The sequence below is a fragment of the Pithys albifrons genome, chromosome 6 (assembly GCF_047495875.1).
Source record: "Pithys albifrons albifrons isolate INPA30051 chromosome 6, PitAlb_v1, whole genome shotgun sequence".
NCBI classification, from domain to species: domain Eukaryota; kingdom Metazoa; phylum Chordata; class Aves; order Passeriformes; family Thamnophilidae; genus Pithys; species Pithys albifrons.
The window spans coordinates 2,732,963-2,751,296 of record NC_092463.1 but is presented as its reverse complement, the minus strand read 5'-3'; the positions used below and the strand labels follow the sequence as shown (position 1 = coordinate 2,751,296).

The 18,334-nt window shown below is 57.9% G+C and overlaps 3 protein-coding genes across 7 annotated transcripts in view; 1 reads left to right on the top strand and 2 right to left on the bottom strand.

Moving 5' to 3' along the window:
- The window catches only part of TXNDC16 (thioredoxin domain containing 16), a 113,848-nt gene that overhangs the window by 41,197 nt on the left and 54,317 nt on the right, over positions 1-18,334 (top strand). The gene's annotated exons all lie outside the window — the stretch shown is intronic.
- Positions 606-5,872, bottom strand: LOC139672997 (maestro heat-like repeat-containing protein family member 6). Its single transcript, XM_071557861.1, has 15 exons — positions 5,749-5,872; positions 5,459-5,523; positions 4,662-5,345; positions 4,341-4,489; positions 3,915-4,062; positions 3,489-3,676; positions 3,263-3,400; positions 2,895-3,009; positions 2,610-2,747; positions 2,190-2,366; positions 1,896-2,051; positions 1,636-1,737; positions 1,284-1,386; positions 1,107-1,163; positions 606-854 (listed from the first exon to the last, which is right to left on the bottom strand). The coding sequence occupies exons 1-15, from the start codon at positions 5,870-5,872 to the stop codon at positions 655-657; spliced, it is 2,544 nt and encodes an 847-aa protein (XP_071413962.1). The 3' UTR covers positions 606-654.
- LOC139672996 (maestro heat-like repeat-containing protein family member 6) lies at positions 11,525-16,759 on the bottom strand. Its single transcript, XM_071557860.1, has 15 exons — positions 16,636-16,759; positions 16,346-16,410; positions 15,549-16,232; positions 15,211-15,359; positions 14,785-14,932; positions 14,359-14,546; positions 14,133-14,270; positions 13,765-13,879; positions 13,480-13,617; positions 13,060-13,236; positions 12,766-12,921; positions 12,506-12,607; positions 12,154-12,256; positions 11,977-12,033; positions 11,525-11,724 (listed from the first exon to the last, which is right to left on the bottom strand). The coding sequence occupies exons 1-15, from the start codon at positions 16,757-16,759 to the stop codon at positions 11,525-11,527; spliced, it is 2,544 nt and encodes an 847-aa protein (XP_071413961.1).

The following is an 18,334-nucleotide window of genomic DNA, read 5'->3' as shown; positions in this document are numbered from 1 at the left end:
GAGGAGAAGGGAAGGGACAGGGATGAACTGTGGGGAGGAGAAGGGAAGGGACAGGGATGAACTGTGGGGAGGAGAAGGGAAGGGACAGGGATGAACTGTGGGGAGGAGAAGGGAAGGGACAGGGATGAACTGTGGGGAGGAGAAGGGAAGGGACAGGGATGACCTTTGGGGAGGAGAAGGGAAGGGACAGGGATGAACTGTGGGGAGGAGAAGGGAAGGGACAGGGATGAACTGTGGGGAGGAGAAGGGAAGGGACAGGGATGAACTGTGGGGAGGAGAAGGGAAGGGACAGGGATGACCTTTGGGGAGGAGAAGGGAAGGGGAGGGATCAGCTTTGGGTAGAAGGGAAGGCGCAAGGTTGAGCACTGGGCAGGAGAAGGGAAGGGGCAAGGGATGAGTTTGTGGCAGAAGGAATGGGAGGGATAGGCTGTGGGCAGAAAGGAAGGGGACTGAGGAGCATTGGGCAGAAGGGAACGGGAGGGATGAGCTGCGGCCAGGAGAAGAGAAGGGGCAGGGTGTGAGGGCTGGAGGGATGCAGCTGTGCAGAGAGATGAGGAAAGGGAAGGATGAAGTGGGGTCAGGAGAAGGGAATGGAAGGGAGGGAGATATCGATGAGCGACGCAGAGGCCACGAGGTGTCTAATCTTCTGCCGCCTCATTGGAGCTCGGAAGAAGGTGGAGCTCCAGCTCCGCAAAGACGTGGCGTCGGGGCTTTGTTGCGGTCCTGCCGCTGGGACGTCGGGTGTCTCGGTGCAGCAGCAGAATTTTCTACTGCCCGTCTGTAAGTGTCCCAAACTGCAAATCGCATGTTGGTATATGCGGGACAGGTTTCCTCACTCATGGCGTCGTCAAGGGCTGGCAGAGAGAGGAAGAGAGCCACGGTCAGAGCCCGGTTGTGGGGGTACCCGAGGAGCCCCTCCTGACGGGGCCATCCCAAGCAGCTCTTGCCATGGCCAGGAGGGAGCAGGAGCCGAGTGTGTGTTTGTGTCCTGGCCATGTCGTGCAGGGAACAGAGCCTTGTGCAAGCAGGCAGGGACTGCAGCTCCGTGTCCAGGGCCTGTGTTCGTCCCCGCCAGCCCCCAGTGCCAGCCCAGTGCCCTGACTCACCCTTGATGATGCGCGCCAGGTCTTTGGGCTGGTCTTTCATGTGCCACTTGGCGAGCCCTGTGAACAGCGAGCCTGTCAGGCTGCACAGCCCCTGGGCCGGCTGGTGCTGCGGCTGCAGCAGGCGGGGCTGGGGCCGAGCTGCAGCGGGCGGGGAGGCAGCGCGGGCTGGGGGCTCACCCATGAACTTGAGGGCCGCCTTTCGCAGGGGCTCCTGTGGGCTCTGCAGGTACGGCAGGGCCTGGCGCAGGTACTTGGCTCGTCTGCTCACGTCCTTTTCCATCTGCAGAGAGCGCCGGGTCAGGGGGGAAGGGTCGGCTGAGGCTGTGTCCCTTGGCCGGGCACTGCCCGTGCCCAGCACTGGCCTCCCCTGCCCGCACAGCCCGAGGCAAGGGAGGAGCGTGTGGAGCCCAGGCTGGTGTCCCAGAGGTGGGCGCAGCAGTGGGCAGAGGCACAGTGCCAGCCCACACACTGGGCATCGGGGGCTGGGGGCTTGTCCAGCCCGGGGCTGGGCCTTTGGGGTCGTCCCTACCAGGTGGTCGCAGAACTTGAAGGGCTTCTCTGTTTTAATCAGCTGCTCCAGATCCCTCCTCTTGAGGAACGTTGCAGCGCGATGTAACATTCCCCGAGAGGCCTGCAGAGCAGCAGAGAGCGGGACATGGCACCAGAGCCCAGGGCACAGGAGCTGCGTCCCTGGAGCAAGGCCAGGCGCAGGCCGGAGCCCGCCAGGCCCCAGGGCAGGAGGCATCCCAGCCCCTTCCCCTGGGGACACCGGAGCCCACAAGTGCTCACCTCTGCCACGCGCTGGTTCTTGTCGTGCCAGTGGAAGAACAGGGGCACCAGGCTCTGGCGCATCAGCGTCTTCCAGGCCTTTGCTCCCTCTTCTGCCAGCAACTCCACGAGTTCTCGCAAGAGGCAGATGGAGAGCAGCCTCAGATGACTGTTGTCCTGGGGCCAAAGAAGAGAGAAAGAGCTCAGCACTGGCTGCTCCATGCCCACCAGGAGGAGACCCAGGCCTGAAAATGCACAGGGCACCAGGTTTCCTGGCAGCACCCAGTGCCTGTGGCTGGGGACACAGAGCCTTACGTTGTCAAAGAGAGGCAGGAGCGCCTCAGCCAGCCTGGGGGCAGTGGAGCTGAGTGCTCTACTGTCCTCCTCCCGGAGCACATTCAGGAACACAGAGAGGCTCATGATGACCAGCTCTCTGTCTCCATCACACAGCAGCTCCAGGAGGCTTTCAGAGTGGCTGCAGAGGCTTTTGACCTGTGTGGAACACAATGCTGTGCTGTGAGGCCCCAAACAGCTGCCCCACTGTGGCAGTGCAGCCCCCACGCTGCTGCCACAGGGCCCTGAGGCCAAAGGCCTGTCCCGCTGGGCACGGGCAGTTGAAGAGGGAGGCAGCGGCAGAGCTGAGAGTAGCTGGCACAGCTCGCCGAGGCCGGCCAAGGCCAAGGGACTGCCTTGCCCAGCCCCAGGTTACCAGCACGGCTTCAGCCCCTTGCTTACCATGGAGGGATCCTCGCTGAGAACCATGAGGCCCCTGAGAGCCAGGCGACGCCTCTCCGGGCACTCACTGCGCAGGTGCCTCGACAGGACCTGCAGGACACTCTGATGCCATTTGCTGACGTCCAGGCCGTCCAGGAGCTGAAAGGCACAGAGCAGTGACGGGGTGCCCGGCCGGCAGGAGCCCCGGCCCGCCCAGAGTGCGGGCACCGTCCCGGGCAGCTGCTGCTGCGGGAGGGCCGAGAGGTGGAGGCAGCTGGGCCAGGCAGCGCTCGCCATCGGGCTCACCTCCACCAGGAACGCCAGGGCAGGGAGCTCCCAGCACGGCTCCTCCCTGCTGAGGAGCCCCAGCAGGTGGGTTGGGATCAAGGAATCCCTTGGGACTAAGACATGGCCCATCTCCCTGTCAGGAGGAAAAAAGCAGCCATGGACACTGAGCAGGGTGGGCAAAGCTCTGCCAGGACACACTCACAGATCTTTCCCCACCAGCCCTGGATGGGTCACAAGTGCTTTGGGATGTGGCTGCTCCTGTGCACCCATCTCTCCTCAGCCAAGCCTTGGTGCAAAGGCATTTTGACTTACACCCACGGTGGTCGTGTGGGTTGCCCCACGCCCAGGACAGAGCTGTGGGGGCAGTGGGGAGAAGGGGGTCTCACCTGGCCAGCAGACCCACTGCATAGTGGTAGGTGTCAGCACAGAGGAGCATGTCCCAACCACGCTTGTGCTCCACTGACACCACCTCGTTGTCCCAGTGCAGGCGGCAGAGCAGGGCCTTGATGGTGTGTACTGCAAAGCTGTGTGCAGAGCAAAGCCCAGGTCATGGTGGGAGCGGTGGCCCCAGCCCCGAGGGAGTGGGAGGGAGAGAGGACTGGGATGGAGCACCTGTTGGGGTTGGTGGGAAGGCCGTGTTGGTCCTGGCATGTCCTCCAGAAGGTGTTGAGCTCCTGTGGCATCTGCTCTGTGCTCATGTGAACTTGGCTGAGCAGAGCCAGGAGGAGGTGGGGGGCATAAATCCTCAGGGCATCCTGGCACTGGGGCTCCTGGACCATCAGCCACAGTGCCAGGGTTGCCTGTAATAGAACCACAGGGAGACACGCTCAGTGCCGGGTCGTCCACGTGGCAGGGCCCGAGTGTGGGAGGGAGAGGCCAGGGGAGACCCAGGGGGAGCAGCAGGTCTGGTGCCCTTGAACGTGCCCCTAAGGCAGAGCTGCAGCCCAAAGCCCAAGGCGGGAGATGTGGTGGGGGGGGAGGATGGAGAGCCGCTGGAGAGGCGATGTGGGAGCAGCAAAGGCCAGTTCAGAAACTCACAGCCAGGGCGCAGACATGGGTGTCGTCCCCGTCGGAGGTGGCCGTGCTGTGCAGGGGCCAGTCCTCCATGACGCCGAGCAGCGTTGGCAGCACCTTCTGCGCTGTGGTTCCCGAGGAGGCCATGGTCCTCCACAGGATTGCAGCAGCTCTGTGGGGTCAGAGCTCTGTGTCAGGGAGCTCTGGGCAACAGTGCCACGGCCTTGGCAGCCGTGGGGGCCCAGGGGGCAGAGCCAGAGTGCTTTGAGGGGCCAGGAGGGAGCATGGCAGCAGGACTGGGGGCTGACATGGCAGGGTGGGAAAGGGAGGCACCAGAGGGGCGTGGAACTCTGTGTTTGTATCTGGCAGAGCATGGGAGACAGGCTCTGCAAGGTGATGGGTTCTAAAGGCTGGTGAGCCCTGAGCCAGCAAAGCAGCTGGGCCCTGTACCTGTCACAGGATGGGGCACAGCGCAGGAGAGTCGTCACAACATCGTGGGGGTGTGCGTCGGCCAGGCTGCAAATGTTCCTGGGCGGCGTGACATCTGGAGACCACTGGCACATGAGCCACTGGTGGATGTACCTGACGATGGCTGGCACCTGAAGGAGGAACAAGGGACAGTTGGTGAGGTGCCAGAGCCAGCCAGTGTCCCAGCTTCCCCTGGGAAGGGCTTCTCTTCCCACCACACTATGCTGGCCTCAAAGGCTGAGGGGGCCCAGCGGTTCTGACTTGAGGGGCCACAAGAGCCCTGGCCACAGTGTGTCTGCTTACTTGCTTTGCACTGGGGACATCTTTCTCCTGGAAATCTTCTGGATTGAGTGCCTCAGTGACAGCAGTGCTTCCTATGCCCTTGGCCATGGCATCATCCTTGGCCATGGCATCAGTTGCTGCGGTGTCAGAGTCTGTCATGTCATCCGTCAACACAGAGTCAGGGTCATCAGTCCAAGCGGTGTCCGAGGTTATGCCATCAATTGGTGCTGGCTCACAAGTGTCTGTGTCATCACTGGGTGGCACTTCAGTGGTTTCTCTGTCTTCTGGTGCTGGGTCAGCATTTGTGATGGCACTGCTCAGGCTGGTGTCAGAGCTGTCTGTGCCATCACTTGGTGACATGGAAGATGTTGCTGCATCATCACCTGGTGCTGACTCACAGTTGTCTGTACCATTCCTTGCTGCCATGTCTGAGGCTTCTGTGCCATCAGCTGGTACTGAGTGCCAGTTGGCTCTGGCCTGAATTGGTTCCATGTCACAGTTGGCTTTGTCCACAGTGGGTGCCGTGTCACAGGTTTCCTTGCCATCAGCTGATGCCATGTCAGAGTTTTCTGCACCATCAACAGGTGCAGGGTGGACATCAGCCTTCACCTCGATCTTGCTTGGCCTGGTGTCAGACTGTGCCACAGCGTCAGCTGGTGTGGTCCTGGCTGTTCTACGCCGAATTGCCATGAATTTCAGCAATCTCTGCAGGAGAAGAAAGGGCAGGGAAGAGAGGGAAATGCCATGGAGTGGTGTGCCAGCGGTGACAGGCTGAGCAGTGCCAGCAGGTGCAGCCAGGTGGGGATGGCTGCAGGTACCTGAACAGCTCTGCGGAAGCGGCCACGGGCACGGTGCTGCTCTTGTGTCCGGTCCCGGGCTGGGTCTGGCAAAGAGCGAGCGCAGTCAGAGCTGAGGGGCTGCGGGAGAGGCCGCCGAACAGAGCCCAGCCCAGCCCTGCACAGGCAGTGCCTGGAGCACGGATGCTGCGGGGATCAGCCTTGGGCCCTCTGTTCATGTCCCTTTGCCTGGCCATGTGCACAGGGGCCGGGAAGGGGCCCAGCTGGCTGCAGCCACCATGCCATCCCTGTGGCCCAGCTCCAGCACTCACCCTGCTGCTGGGGCTGGAAGTGCTGCACCTCCTCAGGTTTCTGTGCTGGGGCAGCCCCAGGGCCTTTCCTGTTCTTCTTCTTCCTCCGGAAGAGGCGGAAAAGGCTGAAGCATCCCCCTGCCATGGCCCAGTGTGGTCCGGATGGTACCTGCAAGGGGGACACCTCTGAAAAGCCCCTGGTCCTGGAGAATGGCCCCGAGGGCCCCTTCCACAGGGAGTGGTGAGGCCTGGGAAAAGCCCCGGTCACCAAATCCCGTGGGGTGGCCTCGAGGGTACTGGCTAGAAAGAGAACTCTGGGAAAAGCTTCGGGTGGGCGAGAAAGGCGTGTGCTGTGAGGAAGCTCCTGACGACACCGCTCTGTCCCGTCCTCTCCCGTCGCCTGCTCTGAGCACTGTGATGTGGCCGCGTTGGCGCCAACACCTATATAAGGGTGTGTCACAAAGGGCCCTTGGACACCCTGCCCTTCCAATGCATTGGTGATGGCCACCGTGTCACAAAGGGCCCTGAGACACCCTGCCCTGTCCCATCCCATCCGCGATGGCCACAGTGTCACAAAGGGTTCTGGGGCCTCCTCCAGCCTGGCCAACCTGTCCCAGATTGAAAGGAATCCGTCCTGTAAAGCATCCAGGATGGCTGGGATAAAAGCTGTCCATGAAACCAAAGTTCACTCAGTGTTACAAAGGCACCCCAAACAAGTGAGGATGTTGCACAAACACCAACGCTCCCTGAGCAGCTCACTGCTGTGGGATGGAACTGCATGGTCTTTGAGATCCCTTCAACCCAAAGTGTTCTGTAGTTCTGTGATAATATTTGGGCAAGACATAAAGTGTAGAGTTTATATGCTTGGCAGTAAAGGCTGGTGGTGTTTGTCCTGAGCTCAGGGAAGTCTCTGGATGATGCAGGTGGTTCCCAGGTGACTTTGCAGTCCATGATTCCAGGAGGACAGAGGTTCTTCCTTGTCATGTGTGTCTCAAACGTCACCCCACATCACCCTCAGCTTCTTCAGAAATATATATGGGCAGCTGGGTCTGTGTGAGGCAAAGTGTCAGGGAAAGGAGGTGGGATCCCAGAGGGGATGCAGTGATCCCAGCCCCTGGTTTCCACTGCAGCATTCCCAAGCAAAACTGATGTGGCACAAGGAAATTCTGCCCACGCAAAGAGTTTGTACTGGACGTCTCTGCTGTGTTTGGTTTCACTTCTGTGGCCTAAAACCTCTGTTCTATTGCTTCCTAATATAGAAAGAATTGGAACTACACCTATTGTGAGAAAGTACCTCAAAGTTAAGACAAGGATCTGTTTGTTTATTCATGTGCTGGAAGTTTCATCTTGGGAGTAAATGTATTTTTGGGACTGTTCACATGAGTTTAAGATGCCAGACAATGCACATCCTTATTAAATACATGCGAGGAGAGCTGTAAGGGACATGTCAGGGATGTGTTGTGCCTTCTGTGTGTTGACAGAGTGAAGTTTTGCTGCTGCTGCTCAGTGCCTGGAATTTGATGAATGTTTTGGAGTGTCAGATACTGATGAGTGAACAGAAGGAAAGAACTTTTCCACACCCCACTCCTGGAGACTCCTGGGGTGGGCCAGTGGCTCATGAGGAGCGGGTGGACAATTGTAATGGGGTTTTGATTCTTGATGGTGGGGATACAATGTTTAGGTCAGGAGATGATGTGGGAATTGTCCAAATCAGACCCAAGGGCCTTCTCCAAGCAGTTGGACAATGTTATTTGAGAGTGGCCTGGGTGTGTGGGGGCTGTAGCAGCCACTGCTCCATCCCTGTGCATGGACTTCATCCAGGACTGCAAGAAAGAGGGGGCCAGGGGCTGTCCCCGAGCAGGACACAGCACCGAGCTGCGTTACTGGAACAAGATGATGTTCCTGAAGTTATTCCAGGAGAGCAGATTTGCAGGAGGTGCTTGTGCAGAATGTGCTCTGAGAGTGGCACAGTTTGGTCCGAGACAGTGAATCTGCCAGAAAAGCTCCAGCTCAGGTAATCCAGACGAGGGCCTGACCATGGGATGCATCAGCACAGAAAGGTTTTGGACTGTGAGCACAATGGCTGAGATGAGATCTCAGGTCAGAGAAGAAGTAACCAAGACGTAGGGAAGAAGAAGAGAGCAGTGAGCTCACTGCAGATAAAGCCAGAACGGAATCAGACAGGAGTATCATTAAGTGATTTCCCTTTTGCCTTTGCAGAATATGGTTTGTAGTATTATAACATGGCCATTTGTAGCTGGATTAGTCAACCATCCTAAGCAGGACCTTGCGTAGAATAGCAAACGTGGCTTCAAAGAGTTGAGGGGCATGGAAAGAAGAAGGGCAAGTTTGTGAGCAGGCTTCTCTCATGGTTAAAAAGTCTTGTAAATGGAAATGAGCAGCTTTCCTAAGGCAGCCAAACAGAACTGAATGGCTGTAGATGGGCTTGTGGCTTCCAAAGGTGGTGTGTATATGGATCAGGCTTTGAGAATCCAGACTAGGATAGAAAGGTTAGAAAGCTTTAACAGCATGTGCCAATCTGACACAAACTGTTTTTCTCTAATTCTGAAAGGGTCCCAAAAGGATGGGTGGCTACTCTAACTTGTGTAGTGTTGTTAAAGTCCCAGAGACTTGGAAATATTTTCATTATGTTCTAGATTGTCATTATTGTCCTTTGTTGTCTTTTGGTTCCTTTTCCTGTGAGTTTGATTATTGAGTCACAGCCAGGTGGGCAGTGCCCTCTGTCAACAGGTCTAAGTGGGCCTGAGTTTTCTCCTCTTGCAGGTGGTTCATGAGAAGATGATACGGAACAGAAGAGAAAACTCACACTGTGTTTTTGCTGCATTGATTGTTTCTATACACTCTCTCTGGGTAACTTGCAGTGTTTAGATGTGTCAATTTTTGGTCCCGGTAGTTTTTCAGTCAGTCTATGGCTCTCCCCAGCATTGCTTTGAATGTTTGTATCTTGTCTCTGATTGCTGCAGCAGGGAAAGACATTCCTCCCTGAATTCAGCTGGAGAATCCACACAGAGTTTCCTGTGATTCTGAACTGAAATGTGTCTCCCTTTAAATTTGTCTCCAGGATGTTTTGTAAAATTGCCTGATGTGTTGAGCAAGGAATGTGGGAAATGCTGAGTTCCCCAGAGAAGAATCCTGTGCTAAGCAGTGCCAGTGAAAGGGAAAGAAGTGTCTGAGTAACCTGTGGAGCTCTCCCAGTCCCTGCAAGCAGAGACTGATTTTAGGAGCTCCCCCCGAGGTCCATGTTCACATCTTGCTTGCAATCTGTGAAACCAAGTGGAAACATGGCCCATGAGGTGATTTGTTTAGATCGTCCCTGGCTGCAGCAAATACTCAGCTTGCTGCAATGAGACTCCCTGTTCCTGTGATGCAGCTGTTGTGTTGGGGTTCATTAGAGGCACATCTATGTGTGTACACTTGATATCAATGTCACTCGTTGTTGTGACAACACACACATCTCCAGAGGAGGCTTTTATGGCATGGAGGCAAGAGGTACCTGCACTACCACTCCATGGGGTAAAGACAATTGACTGCAGTCAAGGGGCAGAGTGTGGCAGGGTGGTCTGCCCCGACAGGGCCTGAAAACCGTTCAGAGAATGCAAGTTCTCTGTCAGGAGCTCCTGATGGGGCCAGGGTGCTGTTTGGTGTTGCACCAAACTCCACACACCCCATGCTCTGGCTGAGCTCCCGGCAGGCCTCTAGATGTGTGACTGGCAGTCAGTCCCTTTATACTATAAAAGTCATCCTGTCCTCTTTAGGGTTTTGAAAATATGTGCCACAAACTTCCTCCCTAGTTACGGGATCGGGCCCCGATAAAACAGCTGTTCCTGACAATTGTACTCCTCGTTTGTGTTGGCAGATGAGGCTGCAGTGGGATCCAGTGTTGTAGTTATTGTTCACCCTTATGGTTCAACATGAACTGTAACTAGCAGAGACTTAACAGGATGGAATCCTTTTCAGTCTCTGAGGGAGGCAAATGGAGCCTAAAACCTCTATTACACAGATCCTGGTATGGAAATAATGCCTTTGCACCCATTTTCTAAGATGCTTTGTTAAGAGTTTCAACAGAGAGGAATTTCTAATGAGATAAGAAGGCTCCTGTATCTGTGAAAACATCGTGAAAAAGAGACATGACATCCCACCAAGGCAGTCCAAGGAGCCTGAAGCTGTTCCAGAAGGCTGGTTTTGTGCCCAAGGCCCGAGGTCATGAACGGGACAAGATGGGGAGGAGAAGGACAAAGGTGTTTTTGAGCTTTCCAACCCAGTTTGGGGGCGTGTCAGAGACGTGGTGAGTGCAGTGCTGTGGGAGGGCTGGTTTGGGGTGTGGGTTCACAGCTGATGGAGCGTCAGGTGTTGCAGGATAAAACTACAGCACCTCTGTAACCCTGGGGGTGTGCTTTGGAAAGGATTCCTGTGCAGCCAGCTTGCTGCAAATAAAGAATGCTTTGCTTTCTCAGACTCAAAAAGGAGTGTTGGAGGATTCTTTGTGGCCTTTTGAGGCATCACCAGCTGTGGGAGAAGGAGCCTGTGAGGCTGAGCGTGCCTGGCTGTCACTAAATCCTGTCTCTCAGAGCATGGCAGAGAGGTTTTCCCTGCTTGTTTGGGAGCTTGGGCTGATCCCAGAGCAGCCATGAGGAGCTGGCAGCCTGTGCCAGGGTGTGGGTGGGAATGGCTCTGGGCAGGAGAAGGGAAGGGGCAGGGTGAGCTTTGGGCAGGAGAAGGGAAGGGGCAGGGTGAGCTTTGGGCAGGAGAAGGGAAGGGGCAGGGTCTGAGGGCTTGAGGGAGACAGCTGTCCAGAGAGAGAGGCCAGGAAAGGGAGGGATGAAGTGGAGTGCGGAGAAGGGAGTGGAATGGAGGGATTTGTCCATGTCGCTGTAGAGGACAGGAGGTGTCTGGTGTTACTGTCAGGCTCACTTGAGCCGAGAATGAGGTGGAGCTCAGACCCGTGTGCCCCAGGGCTCAGGTTTTATGGCGTTTGATTGTAACAAAGATGCATAGAAGTGGGGGAAATATAATATTTATTGAAATAAGGGGAAGGGGAGGAATGAAGTGTGGGGAAGGAGAAGGGAAGGGGCAGGGATGAGCTTGGGGCAGGAGAAGGGAAGGGACAGGGATGAACTGTGGGGAGGAGAAGGGAAGGGACAGGGATGAACTGTGGGGAGGAGAAGGGAAGGGACAGGGATGAACTGTGGGGAGGAGAAGGGAAGGGACAGGGATGAACTGTGGGGAGGAGAAGGGAAGGGACAGGGATGAACTGTGGGGAGGAGAAGGGAAGGGACAGGGATGACCTTTGGGGAGGAGAAGGGAAGGGACAGGGATGAACTGTGGGGAGGAGAAGGGAAGGGACAGGGATGAACTGTGGGGAGGAGAAGGGAAGGGACAGGGATGAACTGTGGGGAGGAGAAGGGAAGGGACAGGGATGACCTTTGGGGAGGAGAAGGGAAGGGGAGGGATCAGCTTTGGGTAGAAGGGAAGGCGCAAGGTTGAGCACTGGGCAGGAGAAGGGAAGGGGCAAGGGATGAGTTTGTGGCAGAAGGAATGGGAGGGATAGGCTGTGGGCAGAAAGGAAGGGGACTGAGGAGCATTGGGCAGAAGGGAACGGGAGGGATGAGCTGCGGCCAGGAGAAGAGAAGGGGCAGGGTGTGAGGGCTGGAGGGATGCAGCTGTGCAGAGAGATGAGGAAAGGGAAGGATGAAGTGAGGTCAGGAGAAGGGAATGGAAGGGAGGGAGATATCGATGAGCGACGCAGAGGCCACGAGGTGTCTAATCTTCTGCCGCCTCACTGGAGCTCGGAAGAAGGTGGAGCTCCAGCTCTGCAAAGACGTGGCGTCGGGGCTTTGTTGCGGTCCTGCCGCTGGGACGTCGGGTGTCTCGGTGCAGCAGAAGAATTTTCTACTGCCCGTCTGTAAGTGTCCCAAACTGCAAATCGCATGTTGGTATATGCGGGACAGGTTTCCTCACTCATGGCGTCGTCAAGGGCTGGCAGAGAGAGGAAGAGAGCAACGGTCAGAGCCCGGTTGTGGGGGTACCCGAGGAGCCCCTCCTGACGGGGCCATCCCAAGCAGCTCTTGCCATGGCCAGGAGGGAGCAGGAGCCGAGTGTGTGTTTGTGTCCTGGCCATGTCGTGCAGGGAACAGAGCCTTGTGCAAGCAGGCAGGGACTGCAGCTCCGTATCCAGGGCCTGTGCTCGTCCCTGCCAGCCCCCAGTGCCAGCCCAGTGCCCTGACTCACCCTTGATGATGCGCGCCAGGTCTTTGGGCTGGTCTTTCATGTGCCACTTGGCGAGCCCTGTGAACAGCGAGCCTGTCAGGCTGCACAGCCCCTGGGCCGGCTGGTGCTGCGGCTGCAGCAGGCGGGGCTGGGGCCGAGCTGCAGCGGGCGGGGAGGCAGCGCGGGCTGGGGACTCACCCATGAACTTGAGGGCCGCCTTTCGCAGGGGCTCCTGTGGGCTCTGCAGGTACGGCAGGGCCTGGCGCAGGTACTTGGCTCGTCTGGTCACGTCCTTTTCCATCTGCAGAGAGCGCCGGGTCAGGGGGGAAGGGTCGGCTGAGGCTGTGCCCCTTGGCCGGGCACTGCCCGTGCCCAGCACTGGCCTCCCCTGCCCGCACAGCCCGAGGCAAGGGAGGAGCGTGTGGAGCCCAGGCTGGTGTCCCAGAGGTGGGCGCAGCAGTGGGCAGAGGCACAGTGCCAGCCCACACACTGGGCATCGGGGGCTGGGGGCTTGTCCAGCCCGGGGCTGGGCCTTTGGGGTCGTCCCTACCAGGTGGTCGCAGAACTTGAAGGGCTTCTCTGTTTTAATCAGCTGCTCCAGATCCCTCCTCTTGAGGAACGTTGCAGCGCGATGTAACATTCCCCGAGAGGCCTGCAGAGCAGCAGAGAGCGGGACATGGCACCAGAGCCCAGGGCACAGGAGCTGCGTCCCTGGAGCAAGGCCAGGCGCAGGCCAGAGCCCGCCAGGCCCCAGGGCAGGAGGCATCCCAACCCCTTCCCCTGGGGACACCGGAGCCCACAAGTGCTCACCTCTGCCACGCGCTGGTTCTTGTCGTGCCAGTGGAAGAACAGGGGCACCAGGCTCTGGCGCATCAGCGTCTTCCAGGCCTTTGCTCCCTCTTCTGCCAGCAACTCCACGAGCTCTCGCAAGAGGCAGATGGAGAGCAGCCTCAGATGACTGTTGTCCTGGGGCCAAAGAAGAGAGAAAGAGCTCAGCACTGGCTGCTCCATGCCCACCAGGAGGAGACCCAGGCCTGAAAATGCACAGGGCACCAGGTTTCCTGGCAGCACCCAGTGCCTGTGGCTGGGGACACAGAGCCTTACGTTGTCAAAGAGAGGCAGGAGCGCCTCAGCCAGCTTGGGGGCAGTGGAGCTGAGTGCTCTACTGTCCTCCTCCCGGAGCACATTCAGGAACACAGAGAGGCTCATGATGACCAGCTCTCTGTCTCCATCACACAGCAGCTCCAGGAGGCTTTCAGAGTGGCTGCAGAGGCTTTTGACCTGTGTGGAACACAATGCTGTGCTGTGAGGCCCCAAACAGCTGCCCCACTGTGGCAGTGCAGCCCCCACGCTGCTGCCACAGGGCCCTGAGGCCAAAGGCCTGTCCCGCTGGGCACGGGCAGTTGAAGAGGGAGGCAGCGGCAGAGCTGAGAGTAGCTGGCACAGCTCGCCGAGGCCGGCCAAGGCCAAGGGACTGCCTTGCCCAGCCCCAGGTTACCAGCACGGCTTCAGCCCCTTGCTTACCATGGAGGGATCCTCGCTGAGAACCATGAGGCCCCTGAGAGCCAGGCGACGCCTCTCCGGGCACTCACTGCGCAGGTGCCTCGACAGGACCTGCAGGACACTCTGGTGCCATTTGCTGACGTCCAGGCCGTCCAGGAGCTGAAAGGCACAGAGCAGTGACGGGGTGCCCGGCCGGCAGGAGCCCCGGCCCGCCCAGAGTGCGGGCACCGTCCCGGGCAGCTGCTGCTGCGGGAGGGCCGAGAGGTGGAGGCAGCTGGGCCAGGCAGCGCTCGCCATCGGGCTCACCTCCACCAGGAACGCCAGGGCAGGGAGCTCCCAGCACGGCTCCTCCCTGCTGAGGAGCCCCAGCAGGTGGGTTGGGATCAAGGAATCCCTTGGGACTAAGACATGGCCCATCTCCCTGTCAGGGGGAAAAAAGCAGCCATGGACACTGAGCAGGGTGGGCAAAGCTCCGCCAGGACACACTCACAGATCTTTCCCCACCAGCCCTGGATGGGTCACAAGTGCTTTGGGATGTGGCTGCTCCTGTGCACCCACCTCTCCTCAGCCAAGCCTTGGTGCAAAGGCATTTTGACTTATACCCACGGTGGTCGTGTGGGTTGCCCCACGCCCAGGGCAGAGCTGTGGGGGCAGTGGGGAGAAGGGGGTCTCACCTGGCCAGCAGACCCACTGCATAGTGGTAGGTGTCAGCACAGAGGAGCATGTCCCAACCACGCTTGTGCTCCACTGACACCACCTCGTTGTCCCAGTGCAGGCGGCAGAGCAGGGCCTTGATGGTGTGTACTGCAAAGCTGTGTGCAGAGCAAAGCCCAGGTCATGGTGGGAGCGGTGGCCCCAGCCCCGAGGGAGTGGGAGGGAGAGAGGACTGGGATGGAGCACCTGTTGGGGTTGGTGGGAAGGCCGTGTTGGTCCTGGCATGTCCTCCAGAAGGTGTTGAGCTCCTGTGGCATCTGCTCTGTGCTCATGTGAACTTGGCTGAGCAGAGCCAGGAGGAGGTGGGGGGCATAAATCCTCAGGGCATCCTGGCACTGGGGCTCCTGGACCATCAGCCACAGTGCCAGGGTTGCCTGTAATAGAACCACAGGGAGACACGCTCAGTGCCGGGTCGTCCACGTGGCAGGGCCCGAGTGTGGGAGGGAGAGGCCAGGGGAGACCCAGGGGGAGCAGCAGGTCTGGTGCCCTTGAACGTGCCCCTAAGGCAGAGCTGCAGCCCAAAGCCCAAGGCGGGAGATGCAGTGGGGGGGGAGGATGGAGAGCCACTCTAGAGGCGATGTGGGAGCAGCAAAGACCAGTTCAGAAACTCACAGCCAGGGCGCAGACATGGGTGTCGTCCCCGTCGGAGGTGGCCGTGCTGTGCAGGGGCCAGTCCTCCATGACGCCGAGCAGCGTTGGCAGCACCTTCTGCGCTGTGGTTCCCGAGGAGGCCATGGTCCTCCACAGGATTGCAGCAGCTCTGTGGGGTCAGAGCTCTGTGTCAGGGAGCTCTGGGCCACAGTGCCACGGCCTTGGCAGCCGTGGGGGCCCAGGGGGCAGAGCCAGAGTGCTTTGAGGGGCCAGGAGGGAGCATGGCAGCAGGACTGGGGGCTGACATGGCAGGGTGGGAAAGGGAGGGGCCAGAGGGGCGTGGAACTCTGTGTTTGTATCTGGCAGAGCATGGGAGACAGGCTCTGCAAGGTGATGGGTTCTAAAGGCTGGTGAGCCCTGAGCCAGCAAAGCAGCTGGGCCCTGTACCTGTCACAGGATGGGGCACAGCGCAGGAGAGTCGTCACGACATCGTGGGGGTGTGCGTCGGCCAGGCTGCAAATGTTCCTGGGCGGCGTGACATCTGGAGACCACTGGCACATGAGCCACTGGTGGATGTACCTGACGATGGCTGGCACCTGAAGGAGGAACAGGGGACAGTTGGTGAGGTGCCAGAGCCAGCCAGTGTCCCAGCTTCCCCTGGGAAGGGCTTCTCTTCCCACCACACTATGCTGGCCTCAAAGGCTGAGGGGGCCCAGCGGTTCTGACTTGAGGGGCCACAAGAGCCCTGGCAGGGCTGGAGCCCTGGCCACAGTGTGTCTGCTTACTTGCTTTGCACTGGGGACATCTTTCTCCTGGAAATCTTCTGGATTGAGTGCCTCAGTGACAGCAGTGCTTCCTATGCCCTTGGCCATGGCATCATCCTTGGCCACGGCATCAGTTGCTGCGGTGTCAGAGTCTGTCATGTCATCGGTCAACACAGAGTCAGGGTCATCAGTCCAAGCAGTGTCCGAGGTTATGCCATCAATTGGTGCTGGCTCACAAGTGTCTGTGTCATCACTGGGTGGCACTTCAGTGGTTTCTCTGTCTTCTGGTGCTGGGTCAGCATTTGTGATGGCACTGCTCAGGCTGGTGTCAGAGCTGTCTGTGCCATCACTTGGTGACATGGAAGATGTTGCTGCATCATCACCTGGTGCTGACTCACAGTTGTCTGTACCATTCCTTGCTGCCATGTCTGAGGTTTCTGTGCCATCAGCTGGTACTGAGTGCCAGTTGGCTCTGGCCTGAATTGGTTCCATGTCACAGTTGGCTTTGTCCACAGTGGGTGCCGTGTCACAGGTTTCCTTGCCATCAGCTGATGCCATGTCAGAGTTTTCTGCACCATCAACAGGTGCAGGGTGGACATCAGCCTTCACCTCGATCTTGCTTGGCCTGGTGTCAGACTGTGCCACAGCGTCAGCTGGTGTGGTCCTGGCTGTTCTACGCCGAATTGCCATGAATTTCAGCAATCTCTGCAGGAGAAGAAAGGGCAGGGAAGAGAGGGAAATGCCATGGAGTGGTGTGCCAGCGGTGACAGGCTGAGCAGTGCCAGCAGGTGCAGCCAGGTGGGGATGGCTGCAGGTACCTGAACAGCTCTACGGAAGCGGCCACGGGCACGGTGCTGCTCTTGTGTCCGGTCCCGGGCTGGGTCTGGCAAAGAGCGAGCGCAGTCAGAGCTGAGGGGCTGCGGGAGAGGCCGCAGAACAGAGCCCAGCCCAGCCCTGCACAGGCAGTGCCTGGAGCACGGATGCTGCGGGGATCAGCCTTGGGCCCTCTGTTCATGTCCCTTTGCCTGGCCATGTGCACAGGGGCCGGGAAGGGGCCCAGCTGGCTGCAGCCACCATGCCATCCCTGTGGCCCAGCTCCAGCACTCACCCTGCTGCTGGGGCTGGAAGTGCTGCACCTCCTCAGGTTTCTGTGCTGGGGCAGCCCCAGGGCCTTTCCTGTTCTTCTTCTTCCTCCGGAAGAGGCGGAACAGGCTGAAGCATCCCCCTGCCATGGCCCAGTGTGGTCCGGATGGTACCTGCAAGGGGGACACCTCTGAAAAGCCCCTGGTCCTGGAGAATGGCCCCGAGGGCCCCTTCCACAGGGAGTGGTGAGGCCTGGGAAAAGCCCCGGTCACCAAATCCCGTGGGGTGGCCTCGAGGGTACTGGCTAGAAAGAGAACTCTGGGAAAAGCTTCGGGTGGGCGAGAAAGGCGTGTGCTGTGAGGAAGCTCCTGACGACACCGCTCTGTCCCGTCCTCTCCCGTCGCCTGCTCTGAGCACTGTGATGTGGCCGCGTTGGCGCCAACACCTATATAAGGGTGTGTCACAAAGGGCCCTTGGACACCCTGCCCTTCCAATGCATTGGTGATGGCCACCGTGTCACAAAGGGCACTGGGACACCCTGCCCTGTCCCATCCCATCCGTGATGGCCACAGTGTCACAAAGGGTTCTGGGGCCTCCTCCAGCCTGGCCAACCTGTCCCAGGTTGGAAGGAATCCGTTCTGTAAAGCATCCAGGATGGCTGGGATAAAAGCTGTCCATGAAACCAAAGTTCACTCAGTGTTACAAAGGCACCCCAAACAAGTGAGGGTGTTGCACAAACACCAGTGCTCCCTGAGCAGCTCACTGCTGTGGGATGGAACTGCATGGTCTTTGAGATCCCTTCAACCCAAAGTGTTCTGTAGTTCTGTGATAATATTTGGGCAAGACATAAAGTGTAGAGTTTATATCGCTACCAATAAAGGCTGATGGTGTTTGTCCTGAGCGCTAGGAAGCCCCTGCAGGGAGCAGGTGATTCCCAGGTGGCTTTGCAGTCCATGATTCCAGGAGGACAGAGGTTCTTCCTTGTCATGTGTGTCTCAAACGTCACCCCACATCACCCTCAGCTTCTTCAGAAATATATATGGGCAGCTGGGTCTGTGTGAGGCAAAGTGTCAGGGAAAGGAGGTGGGATCCCAGAGGGGATGCAGTGATCCCAGCCCATGGTTTCCACTGCAGCATTCCCAAGCAAAACTGATGTGGCACAAGGAAATTCTGCCCATGCAAAGAGTTTGTACTGGACGTCTCTGCTGTGTTTGGTTTCACTTCTGTGGCCTAAAACCTCTGTTCTATTGTTTCCTAATATAGAAAGAATTGGAACTACACCTATTGTGAGAAAGTACCTCAAAGTTAAGACAAGGATCTGTTTGTTTATTCATGTGCTGGAAGTTTCATCTTGGGAGTAAATGTATTTTTGGGACTGTTCACATGAGTTTAAGATGCCAGACAATGCACATCCTTATTAAATACATGCGAGGAGAGTTGTAAGGGATATGTCAGGGATGTGTTGTGCCTTCTGTGTGTTGACACAGTGAAGTTTTGCTGCTGCTGCTCAGTGCCTGGAATTTGATGAATGTTTTGGAGTGTCAGATACTGATGAGTGAACAGAAGGAAAGAACTTTTCCACACCCCACTCCTGGAGACTCCTGGGGTGGGCCAGTGGCTAATGAGGAGCGGGTGGACAATTGTAATGGGGTTTTGATTCTTGATGGTGGGGATACAATGTTTAGGGCAGGAGATGATGTGGGAATTGTCCAAATCAGAGCCGA